Genomic DNA, 13291 nt, shown 5'->3' with positions numbered 1-13291 from the left:
TACAGGGTGAGTGTGAAGGGCTGGGGATAGTGTTAAGGTATTTTATTAGCTTGCTAGGGCTGCCATAACAAAATATCACAGACTGGGTTGCTTAACAACAGAAATTTATTTCCTCCCAATTCTGGAAGCTGGAAGATCTGAGATCAAGGCATCAGCAGGTTTGGTTTTTTCTGAGGCCTCTCTCCTTGACCTGCAGGTGCTGCCCCTCTGTCTGTGTTTTCTGTGTCCTTATCTCCTCTTCTTATAAAGACACTAGTCCTATTGGATTCGGGCCCACCTATATGACTTCACTGTACTTTAATTACCTCTTCGATGGCCCTGTCTCCAAATACAGTCACATTTTGAGGTAATGAGGGTTAGGACTTCAACATACAAATTTTGGGGAGTGGGGCACCAGTCAGCCCGCAACAGGCAGACAGAGATTGGACAGCCTTCTTGTTCAGTGTGTTACGCCCTCAGACCCCCTTACCTGTCATTCCATAGGGGAGGAGAAGGCCTGGAGGAGCTGGAAGGCGGTATACGGGGAGGGTCATAACCTGAGCAGGGGTGCTCCTCCTCTCTCCTCTGTATATGATTTCTCTGTTATTCATACTCTAGATTCAGTGGCACGCTGCACCTTGTGGATTTTCTTTCATGGTCTTCGTAAATACTCTCCAGTAACCCTTTATACATATGAACAAGTTCCATTCTGAGAGTGCGTTCGTAAGTCCAATCTGTTCGCAAGTCCAACAAAGTTAGCCTAGGTACCCAACTAACACAATCGGCTATATAGTACTGTACTGTGATAGGTTTATCATACTTTTCACACAAATAATACATAAAAAACCAAACAAGCACAAAAATTAAAGAAAACATTTTAAGTCTTACACTACAGTACCTTGAAAAGTACAGTAGTACAGTACAATAGCTGGCATACAGGGCTGGCATCAAGTGAATAGGCAAGAAGAGTTACTGACTGGAGGAGGGAGAGGAGGTGGGAGATGATAGAGCTGAAGGATCGTCAGCAATAGGAGACGGAGGGCAAGCTGCAATTTCACTCACACCTTATGTGATAGGACATGCGAAGGCACATTTGCATCTTTGAAAGTCCGCAACTTGAAGGTTCATATGTAGGGGACATGATTTAGGGTTCAGTGGCACAATGCACCTTGTGGATTTTCTTTCATTGTCTTCATATATACTCTCCAGGAACTCCTTATCTCTTGGATCAATCAGAGAGTTAATGCATTGCATTGCACCGTGCCTGCCAAGGGTACACAGGCCTGGAGCCCACTTCCCCTCAGGAAGGCGGACAGCTATGGCCACTTTCTGCCAGGCTTGGAACCCATGAAACTCTTGACATGATATTAACCTCTAAGTCTCCACCTTCCTTGGCTGGAGATGCTCTGGGGCCCCCCAAACACTTTCAGTGCTGGCTAATTCCATGTGCCCATAGTTGCTGTCAGTACCCATCCTTAAAATACAAAGGTTGGAGTGCATTTTTCAGACACTGGGAGCAAAGCTGGGATCTTCCCTTTTTCTGAGAGAGAAAAGTAAAAGCAAGATGTCAATGAAAGGGGCTGATGGGGACAAGGTCTGCTGCAAGAAGGGTGTGCACAGTTGCTGCTGGGGTGGAGAAGTGGGTCCCTGGGGACAGTGACTGGAAGGAAGTTTTCTATGAACCTGGACCCCTTCTGGGTTGTTTTCCTGTCCTAATCAGAAGTACCAAGCTTCTTGGCAGGAGGCCTGTTAGACCCTGAGCAGGACAAATGCTCCTTTATTTTTAAAGCAAGATACTCTCTCTACCCTTAAGAAGCTAACAGTCTATTTGGATAAACACATTCTATTTACAAAAATATCAATAGAAGGTAGCAAATGATGAGCTACCCAAATACACTAATATTGGTACACATTTGTTTTACTCCTTCTCGTTTATCTCAAAACTCATTTTCCATAAATATAACACATTTCTAAAAACCAAGTTTTCTCATACCTATTCTTCAATTTTCATTAGTTTTTTTTCTTTCTTCTGTTTCTCCAGTTGGATTTTGGATTCATCCTGTTTTAAATTGCATCCAAACTGATGTTTATCCTTTTAAATTCTTTGCTGAGTTTTAGGATATATTCAAATTAAGACATATAATTAAAAATACAGAACTAAGATTATAGAAAGCAGCAAATGCAGGCTATATGGTAGAAAGGCATATGGATCAGGCTAATTGGAAAGTGGAGGTGGGGGGAGAAAAACCCTGAGGAAGAGGAAATAAGCTTCAACTCAGCCCAAATATTAGTTTCAAGCCAAAGAATTTGGCCCAGCCCCAATTCTATCCTTGGTTGAACACAATACATGATTGGTGTATTTTCAGAAAAAGAAAAGAAAAATCCATCCATAGGGTGAGGATCTAAGCATCTCTTTTGCACTCCAGTGACAATCAGAAATCATTCTTTGCATTTATTTTTCAACTTTGTATTTGCCTGTGAACAAAATTGAAGCTGGCAAAAGATGGTTCATGTGAATTACTTGGACAACAGTTTCTCCTTGTGTGGAATTACATTGAGGCTGCTTGCTGTGAAATCCTGACACAGCCCAGTAACAGTGGAAGACATTGTCATTTTTTTTCCACGTCCATGAAGTTAACCCACTTCTCTCCTACAGAAATGAATTGATGGTCCTTTTTAAAGTAAGGGAGAAAAGCTCTCCAAATCTTAATCACTAAGCATATACATACAGTTTATTAATATTTTAGAATCAAAAGCCAGTTTATCTTCCCATGTCACCCAATCTTCTTTATGCTTCAGATTTCCTGAGTACATTGCAGCGTCTCAATGTTTGGAATACTTCTAATAGTCAGCAAAGTAAGGGCTCATGGAATCAGAGCCTCAGCTAGCAATATTTTCATCTAACTTAGAAAAGTCACCTAGCCCAGAAAAGTAGTTGAGAGACTAAAATAATCCCAAGGGTTCTACAGTCATTCATACTGACCAGTTCTAAACCCATCATCCACCACTAGAGGGATAGAGGAATGAAAAAGGCTCCAGCCTAGAAATGGTGGCTAAACCATTTCTCCAAGGCAACATTCAAGGTCGCCCAGTTGGTGGGTGGGGTTTAAGCTCGTGTTTGCCTTGCTCGTCACATAATGGTCAACTGTCCATTTCATAGGCTGGTTGGAGGGGGCATCCCAGATCATGGGAGACCTAAACTCTTTCTTCATCTCCTTCCTCCTTCTCCTAGGTGCTCCCCCAGTTTGGGGCGGAAAATGCAGGTTTTAATTCCTGACACTAGCTAGCTGTGACCTCCAAAAAGCCACTTGCTGCTCTTTCTTTTTGAGTAAAATGGGGTTAATAAGATCTGCTCTCCCTGTTGTGAGATTTGAGTGAGACACAGGACATCAGAGCACTCTATCAGCAGTCACATGTTGTACAGATATGAAGACAGTTACTATTTTTCTGCTGCTGCCTCTGCACAAGAGAGGAGCCAAACAGAAGCACCTGCTGCTCATAAACCCAGCTCGTTATTCCTGGAACCTTCATGTACAGGTAAACAATGGAAGAGCAAGAAGGAAGAGAATTGAACCTATTAAATTCCTTCTTTCTGACTGTCATGAGGCTAATGCCTGGTTGCCTTCAGGCCAACTTTGATTATTCTTAAGGCTTCAGGCACTGAATTATTTTCATGGCTGTGTACCATAAATTATAGGGGGAATCTACAACCCTAATCCAGCATCCTCTCTCTGACAGCAAAAGGGTTTGAGTTCTCTAAAGAAAATTAAATTTTATGTGAAATAAATGGTTGAAGCTGAAAAAAGCTTGTTCCCCTTTTGGTCTGCACCTGAGGCAATGTAGTGTATAGACAGCTGGACTTGCATCCAAGTCCTGTCCCATTCTACATTCTACATCTCTGAGTCTCCATCTATAAAATAGGGACAATATGAGTCCCATCCTCCCCAAGAGACAGACCACTGGGTGACAAGCAAGATAATATATAGGGAGTTCAGAACTGGGGCTGTGATAGCAGACACCTTGGTTTCAAAGGCTGGCCCTGCCATTTACTGGATATGTGTGACATTGGTAAGTTTAGTTAACATTTTTGGGCCTGGTTTCTTATTTGTAAAACAGGGCTAATAAGAGTGTCTAGTTTAGAGGATGGTTGTGTGGGTTAAATTGTAAATGTGGGTGAAGCACTTAGAACAAACGGTGCTTGGCCAGAGTCAGCACACAACAAACATTAGCTCTTGTTATAACAAAGTATGTAAATAAGACTCGAAGACTATACCGCACTTTGAAAGCTATTTCAATAGCGACAGGATCACTGTTCAGAAACAAGTAAACAGTCTTAGCTTTGTAGCTCATAGTTTTGGAGGCAGGGAAGGGAGCTAGTTCATCAAGGGTCTTCTCAGGAAAAAGTGATGAGGCACTCTCATGATGCCAGAGTGATGGAGAAGACCAAGGGCGTGAGAGGAAAGATCCCATAGAAAAGTTGGCTATGAGTGAGGGGAGGGTGTAGGGAGTAAGGGAGGGGCTGCAGTAAGGTGATAGACTCTTGGGGAATGGTATAGCCGATAATGACAGGAATCGGGGAACATGGAAAAAGACCTCTGCGGTGGAAGCCAATTCACATAGGAGACAGCCGAGACAAGGGGAGGGGAGCATCTGAAAGGGACACCAAGCCTAGGTGAGATCATGTGTGGAACCACAGCAGGATGCAGCAGTTTATATTTAAATGGTATGGCAAGACAACACCCCCTACCATTACACTATCCGTTCTCCTTCAAGTTCTTTGGGAGTAAGCAAAAATTATGAAAGTGTTAATTACTCTTCAATTTCGGATTTAAGCCTGCCTGGGTACACAGGCGCCTAGGAGAGTGGATCATTTTCTTAAACACGACTATTAAGGAAAGGCTTTTCAAATGATTGGTTAAGCCCCCATTGGACCAGGTGGAAGATGCTGAGTGCTTCCTGGTACGTGTCCAGTCCTTTCCAGGCTTCTCTGAGCTTCCGGAAGCTGTCTGCGGACTAGCAGATCCTGTCGGTAGTGCCTTGTGGCACAAACTCCTGGTAATGATTATAAAGAGCGGCTGCCACGAGGCCTGGGCATTCAGGCCAAGGCCAAGGAAGGTGGCCCGGGCCACAAAGCTAGGGGAGAGGTGGGGACCAAGGCAGGCCTGTGGCTAATCTCTTCCTGCTGGCTCCAGCCGCGCGGCTGCATCATTTTTGAGGATGGGCTCCAGGCAGATGGCGGGCTGCACAAGGCCCTCTGCTGGGGTCGCTGCGACCCTGCAGCCACCTAGACACCGTGGCTGGGGGCACCTGATAATCTGTGCGGCTGCCGACAGGTTAATGGAACTTCTCTCTTGCTGCGCTTCCGTTCTTTTCTCTCCTTTCGGTCTGGGGCCTTTTAGGCACACCCAGAGGCCTAGGAGAGCAGGAGCAGAGGCCAGCAGGCTGTAGAAGCCTCGAGCAGCTCTGACCTCTGGCACCTCCCCAAGCCCCAGAGCGCAACATCTGTCCCCAGAAATACCCGGGCGGAGGGGAAGGGAGCGCACCAACCCTTTCCTGGGTACTCAGTCTTCTCTCTCTTCCTAGAAACCGCTCCACCCCTCGGGTCTAGCGCCCCGACGCCGGAGCTTTAGGTCCCCGCCCCGCGGGGGCGCCTCTGCACCCCATCTCCGCGGCCGGAGTTCCTCCTGCAATAGCACCCAGTGTCCACGGCGGCGCCCCGAGCCCCGCAGCGCCATCTAGTGGCTGGGTACGGCCTTCCTCCCTCTGGGGCACCCCCTCCCTTACTCCGCAAGGGCTCCCCCTCTCTCGCGTCCTTCGGGCAGCGGGACGCTTCCAGCCTCGGCCAAGGGGCAGCGCTTGGAGCCCCAGGCCGGTACCCTCGCACCTGCCCCGGGGCGCACGGGCGGCGAGGAGCGGCGCGGCGGGGGCGCGCAGCGGCGATCGAGGCCCGGGCCTCGCGGTAGAAGAAGGGGAGGCGAGGGCAGGCGCGGCCCGCGGGCGACGGGAACTGGGCGATGGCAGCGGCGGTCAGACGCCGGCGGCGAGGCAGCGGCGGCGGCGGCGGCGGGCGGTGCGAGGAGCCCCTGTGATTGGCACAGCCCTAGCCGGAGGAGGAGGCGAGGGGAGGGCGGAGGAGGAGGAGAAGGAGGAGGAAGGGGGCGAGCGCGGCGGCGGCGGCGGCGGCGGCGGCGGCTGCGAGGAGCCGTGCCTTCCACCTTTCCAGCTCCGGCAGGACGGGGGTGGCCGCCGCGGGCCCGGGGCGGGGACAGCACGCAGCCTCGCCGCGCGCACCTCAGCCCGGCAGCGGCCCCGACACCCGGGGCAAGCGGGAAAGCGGCGGCGGCGGCGGCGGGGGAAGGATGCAGGGGAAGAAGCCGGGCGGCTCGTCGGGCGGCGGCCGGAGCGGCGAGCTGCAGGGGGACGAGGCGCAGAGGAACAAGAAGAAGAAAAAGAAGGTGTCCTGCTTCTCCAACATCAAGATCTTCCTCGTGTCCGAGTGCGCCCTGATGCTGGCGCAGGGCACGGTGGGCGCCTACCTGGTGAGTCCCCGTGCCAACTCCACCGCGGGGCCCCTTCCCCAGCGCGGCTCCCGGGTGTTCAGCTGACAGGAGGAGGGGGCAGCCCGGGCGCCGGGGGCAGGCGGGCATGACCTCCGCCCGGCGTGGAGGTTGGCGAGTGGTGCAGAGGCGGCCGCCGGGGGAGCTGCCGGCCCGGGCTGCTGAGCGAACCGGGAGCCGGCGGGACCGCTGATGCCCGCAGCTGCTCGCGCGGCCGGCGGGGGCTGGGGGGGACCCGGGTTGGAGAGGCGGCGGGCAGGTGGGCGTGAAACCATCCCTCTCCCGCCAAAGCACAGCCAGAGGGTGAGTTCAGGAGCCCCCCCTGCAGAGGAAAGCATCGCGGTTTTCAGGTGACCTGCACATGGAAAGAAAAGCCCGTTAGCCTCCTGCGTCCTCGACTCTGCATTCCATCCTCCGGGAGAACAAATCCATTATGCATCATTTTCTCCGGTAGCTTTCTCCATCCGCCAGTTACGGAGGGATTTAACAGTTTAGAGTAAAATGCGCCCAAGTGTGGCCCTGATCTGAGCCGGGGCTGCAGGGGGAATATTCCCACTCCGTATCCCGTTAGCCATCTCTCAGCGTCTGGGATAAAGTTACAATACCTGGAGAGCAGCTGTGAGTTTGTGTAGTTTTTGCTACCCACTCTTAGACCTAAATTCCCCACCGTGGTCTCTCGTTCCCAGGGGGGTATTGCATCATTGTGCACAAGGTACATCGATTTCATTTGCCTTCTGAGGGGGGATTTTAATGTTCAAATGGTCAGGGGTGCATAACATACCAGAGGAAACAGCTTGTAATGACTCAGCAGTCAAATACCTACTTTACCCGCTGTCTCCTGCCCCGCGCAGGTGGTCCCAACTTGGGTTTAAGAGAATGCACTTCCGGACCCAAGTACGGTCCTGACTAAGCAGGATTTTTCAGAGTGTATAGTGTTAAGACATTACTTGGCTACTGACCTGAAATTGAAATCAAATGTCATAGATTTTGAGTGTTAGTGAGCAAGTTTGATGGAGATAGAATTGGACAAGGTTTTGGCTATTGGAGAACTACATCCTGAGATAGAACCATGATCTTTTTGATGGTACCATTAATCCCTTCTTCCTGGCCTTGGGGTGCAGTTAATGAGGGCCAGTCGCTGGGTGCCCTGTACCATTCATAAACAGCCTCCTAAGAATTGGGGCTTGCTGTCAGGGGGAAGTACAACCAGGCTTGGTCTCTTGGTGTGAGATAAAGTAAGTTATGTGGTTACAAGAGAGGGTTGTTCAAATTCAGCTCAGTTCCTGGGGTGACAGACTTACAGGGTTTCTGAAAATCAAATGCATATTCTTTGCTCCTTGTCAGATGAGAGGCATTTAAATCCCTGTTACTGGCTGCATCCATGACATGCATGCTGCCGGTGAAACCTGTAGCCAAAAGCACATTTTCATTTCTGTTTAGATTTTTGTTGTATAAAATGCACTTGTAGTTCGAATACATAGTTACAGAGAGAACATGTGGCCTTCGGAGTTTTGGAATTAGGGGATGACCGTGTCTTGGGGGGGGGGTCAGTGTATCAGAGTGTCCTTGGAGGGAATTTGACCATTAAAATATTAAAATAGAGACATGTATTACTAAGACGCAAATGTACAATAAAAATACATGTAGGTCTGTACTGTAGCATATGCAAAGTATGTGATACCTAACCAGGGCTGTGTTTATCAACAGTTTTTAACAGTTTTTGCCTCAAACCAATTTTGTTCAATAGAGTGGATTATTCATGTTCTATATAATAGTATCTAATGTTGGCAAAAATTGAATTTTTTGAAGTATACAGAGTGTTATGGGTTTTGTAATTTGTGGACACAGATTTGGAAGATCACGATTAACAAATAAAAGGTTTTACATCTTAAAAAAAGAAAAACACCATCAGAACTTTTCACACCATGAATGATAAGGCATGGGCTTGGTTTTAGCTTGCAATGATTTAAGGGTTTTGGAAAGAAAGGAATCTGGGCTTCGATCAGATGAGTGGCCAAAGCCCCTTTAGAAAGTTAAGAAGTAGAGGGCTGGTGGATGTTACAGGCAGGGCTGGCCCCGGGAGATAGGAAGTAGACTCTGATCCCAGAATGGCTGAGTGGCAGGCAGAGGAGGAATTGAGTCCACCTGGTGCAGCTCTCATGGCATTTCCCGCCTGGGCTAATGGAGAGCCTGGTTTGAGGGATAGGGTAACTGGAGTCAACAGGTGACTGGCCGAAAGCAGATGGAGGCCTAGGAGAGGATGGGCTTAGGAAATTGAATGCATTGTTATTACTTAGAGTGGAGGCATCAGGTGCTCAGGTCTCTGCCTTACTCCGCTGCCCTTGGCTCTCCATTGCCATCTGAACCTCATGAAAATAGTTTGCTTGTCAGGGTTGACTGAATCGGCTTGCCATGGGTTTTGCTCTTTTGGGCCGCTTGGGAATTTTCTCTTCATCTGTTATTTGGGAGGTAGAATTAAAAGTTTGTTGTTTCTTCAGTGCTGTGAGACTTCTTTATGGCTGATTTGAGAATGAAACATTGCAGGATGTTCCCAGGAAAGGCAACTTTCTCCATTCATTGTGGCTTTCTTAGGAAACCTGAGAACCTGTGTTTGTAGGCCATCCCACACACAAGGTCCATGTGCAAGGTGTGTTATATGGGATCTTTACACTGGCAATCAGCCTGCCCCTCTGAGGAAGCATTTACAGATACCTGATGAAGGGCACACCTTGGGGCCCTGCCAACACTGCTTACTTTCAGGGAGAGAAGGGAGATTGCAAATTCTCTGCCTATGACATTACTTCCTGTTTGAGTCCCAAGTCCACGTAATAGCTACCTTATTATTTCGTCTTTCCAGGTGCCATTGTTTTAATATTAGGAGGCTTCATTTCATTGCTCCGTTTTCTTTCTGAAAAGACAGATTACCTAGTGTCTTCGCTGACACTGGTATAAGCTGTCCAACTGCAGAACTGAATTAGAAGTTGCCTGTGATTTGAGAAGCAACTTTGAAAAGCTGGACTCTGTGTGTGTGTGTGTGTGTGTGTGTGTGTGTGTGTGTGTGTGTGTGTCTGTTTTCCCTCAAGAACCCACCCAAACTCAAGGTAGATCTATATAGAAGAAAGCCACCAATTGTTAAGCTAGGCAGGGGACTGGCAACTTTTGGCCTGGGTGCTGGGGTCTCCTGGGGAAATACAGAAGGACTTTGATCCTGATGCCTAAACTTGATGATGATGATAATATAGATAAGGTGACCTGGGTGCAACCCGGGCCAGCTGTGGATTCTGAAATCTCTTACCCTTGCCAGTGTTTTAACTGGAAATCATGCTTCAGATAAGACAACAGTCACAGGGATGGTCTCTTGTAGTCACTTAAACTGCCTGACTAGCTAGGAAATATTTTTTTTTCTGCCTAAGAAGAGGGACCAGGACTTCCCTGGTGGTCCAGTGGGTAAGACTCCACGCTCCCAATGCAGGGGGCCCAGGTTCGAAACCTCGTCGGGGAACTGGATCCCACATGCCTGCTGCAACTAAGAGTTCACATGCTGAAACTTAGAAGCCTGCATGCCGCAACTAAAAGCCCACATGCTGCAACTAAAGGTCCTGCATACTGCAACTAAAACATGCCACAACGAAGATCCCGTGTGCTGCAATGAAGACCCAGTGCAGCCAAACTAAATAAATAAATAAGCATTAAAAAAAATAAGAGGGACCCATTCAGTTTGATCGTCACTGTGTGCAGAAGAGAGAATGCAATTTAATTTTCCTCTACTCGGGTCTTTGCTTCTGGTGGCTCCAGTCTGCCCTGACCTACTTGCAAGGATGTAACATCTGCTTAAGTCTTGGGCTGTTTGGAGAAGGCACAGGCATATGGGAACTGCACAGAGAGAAAGTTGTTTTGTGTGCACTTGATTGTGTTTGAGGGAGACCCACTGAGATATTCCAAGTCATTCCCTGAGGGTAGCCCTTCCTTTAGAGGTTTGTGTGTGTTCTCAAATGAGTGAGGACTGGAGGTGATAAGGATATGTGCAGGAAATTAAGACCTCGGGCACCTCTGGGCTGTTATGGATGAAGCTCAATTACAAACACATTTGAATTTCCTCAGGATGAAAACTTAAAAAGGCCAGTTTAGTCTCTGGGTGGGGCACACAGGAGGTTCCTATGAATCAGGAATGGGCATGTCCCTATCTTTTTTTTTTTTTTTTTGCAGCTTGTTATTAAAATAAATAGTTTATTTTTTTATTGAAGTATAGTTGATTTACTATTTATTAAAGTAAGTAGTTTATTTTTAACTGAAGTATAGTTTCAGGTGTACAGCATAGTGATTCAGTTATACATATATATGTTATACATACATATATATATTCTTTTTCAGATTTTTTTCCCTTATAGGTTATTACAAAATATTGAGTATAGTTGCCTGTGCTGTACAGTAAGTCCTTGTTGTTTATCTATTTTTTATACCGCAGTGTGTATATGTTAATCCCAACTTCCTAATTTATCCCCACCCCACCCCATTTCCCTTTGGTAACCATAAGTGTGTCTTCCATGTCTTTGAGACTCTGTTTGGTAAATAAGTTCATTTGTATCTTTTTTTTTTTAGAGTCCAAGTATAGCGATATTATATGGTATTTGTCTTTGTCTGACTTCCTTCACTCTATTTAGAGTTATGTAAAAATGAAGTCTGAGGTTTTGGTGACAATGTAAGGAGACGAATGACTGTGTCAACAAGGTTCCATCTCACTGCTTTATAGTCACTTTGTTTCTAGGCTTGAGAACATTCAGTGGGCTTGAAATTAATGGCTGAGGTGAAACGGCTGGATTTGTTCTTTTTCTGTTTTTTTTCCTAAAGAAGCATCATTTTGAAGATTTTTTTTTTCTTTTGCATATCTAACCCAGAAGCAGACAGCTGAGAGACATTTTTAAAGTCCTTGTCAAATTAGTATGATGACTAAGGCAACTGTATTTTCTTTAATCAAATTATTTTACACACTTATGGTTACTCAAAGTGACAAATTCCCTGTCATTTGCATAATTACTATATAGCCCCAGGTAGGAAGAAATAAAATTACCCTGATTTTTTTTTTTTTTTCTTACAGCTTAGTTGAAAATGTTTAGCTAATAATCATTTAGGGGAAAAAAATTGTTTCTGAAAATTCCTTTCAACCAGCTTTGTGTACATACCTCAGTTTCTGTGGTTTCCTCTTGTGTGTTTAGCAGTCGAAGAAATGGAATTAGTTGTGAAGTGAGCAAGAGCTCTTTCCTGAACTGGGTAACTCTCCCCATTTCAAATTTAGATACCTTACAAAAAGGGTGGCCCAGAGGCCTCTCCACAGCGGCCCTGCCTTGCTAAGCAATCGCTCAGCATTTAAACTCATCTTCTTGCGGGCTGCCTGAATGGTGTTGTTCTGTATGAGGCTGCAGAAGTTTCCTCTAGTTGCCAAGGCCACCTGAGCAAGAGGGTCTCTGTGACTTTCTCTTGCGCATCTTATTAAAGCAAGCTTGGGGGTGCTGCCTTGTCCAGGGACCAGGTTCACTTAGCAGACTGGCCAGGCATGAGTAAGTGTAATGTTGCAAAATCGATGAGAATACAGCTGCCTTTCCTATAGAAGTAGGCCTGGAAAAAAGAAAAAAATTGGTGAATGTTATTGGCTGGTTGCAGAGAGAGAGCAGAAGTTGGCATTGGTTTCAGCGTGTGTTCCAGGCCTCCTGCAGAGGCTGTGGGAGCCACAGGGACTCATGCTGAGCTGCTCATGGTCCTTGGATTCTGGGGTTCAGGGCCCGCCAGGTGACTGGGCAGGTGAGTGTGTACGAGGTGCTGAGCCCTTGCTGCGGTGGAGAGTTAGACTCTGGACCAGCAGCATTTCTCCAGTACCTTACTTCCAACTTAACAAACACGTTTAACTTGCACAGATTTAACTGCACACACCACTGAATAACCACGTTCCTGTGAAGTAGAGTCAAAATACTTATCATCACTTTATTCACCTATATTTTGTCATACATGTTCCCTATTCTGTGCATTTGTGTGCATTATCTATTTACATACATGTTCTTGTAAAGAGTTACATTCACCAAATATAGTATGTTGTCCTTTTGTGGGGGGGGCAGTTAAGGGACATTCAGTGGTAATTCTGATTATATGGTTCCCATGTGGATTTATTTTATTTTATCTTTTAAACTTAAAAAAAAATTTTTTTGGCTGCACCTTGCGGCATGTGGGATCTTAGTTCCCTGACCAGGGATCGAACCCGAGCCCCCTGCAGTGGGAGCGTGGAGTCTTGACCACTGGACCACCAGGGAAGTCCCCCATGTGGATTTAGAACCCGGTCTCCCCTGAAGAATGGTCACCTGTATTTTATTCCCTCTCAGAAATGCCGTTGGTAATTTGTAGGCCAGGACGATAGCATCCTTGTTCTTTTAATTTAGTTTTGCTATCTATCTGCAAAATAGATGATATACAGGAAGAAAAGTGGAATCAGTGTCTTCGGGTCATAGGATAAGTGAACTGATGTGGTTCTAAGACACTTGTGTTTGATATGATCTAAGTGCTTAGGTGTTTATATGAGAGACAGCATTGCTTAATGATTGGAGCTCTAAGTTAATGGTTAAAATTCCCAGGTGGAGAACAGCAAGCACCCATGGCAGCTGTGACTTATTAAATGAGCATCAGAAGACCCAGGATTCATTCCTGTGTCCTCCTCTTGCCGGGTCTGTGAGCTTGCGCTGATTACTTAACCTCTCTGTGTCTTGGTATTT

At 46.8% G+C, this 13291-nt stretch overlaps 1 protein-coding gene across 2 annotated transcripts in view; it reads left to right on the top strand.

Moving 5' to 3' along the window:
- The first annotated feature begins 6338 nt into the window (after nucleotides 1-6338).
- The window catches only part of SLCO3A1 (solute carrier organic anion transporter family member 3A1), a 326566-nt gene continuing 319613 nt past the window's right edge, over nucleotides 6339-13291 (top strand). For both annotated transcript variants that reach the window (XM_068537556.1, XM_068537553.1), the window contains exon 1: nucleotides 6339-6518. In XM_068537556.1, coding sequence (XP_068393657.1) covers nucleotides 6339-6518 — 180 coding nt within the window. The remainder of the gene's footprint in view (nucleotides 6519-13291) is intronic.

Source organism: Eschrichtius robustus, chromosome 1 (genome assembly GCF_028021215.1).
Source record: "Eschrichtius robustus isolate mEscRob2 chromosome 1, mEscRob2.pri, whole genome shotgun sequence".
Lineage (NCBI taxonomy): Eukaryota > Metazoa > Chordata > Mammalia > Artiodactyla > Eschrichtiidae > Eschrichtius > Eschrichtius robustus.
Note: the sequence above shows the minus strand (reverse complement) of the source record. Positions and strands in the feature narration are given on the sequence as shown.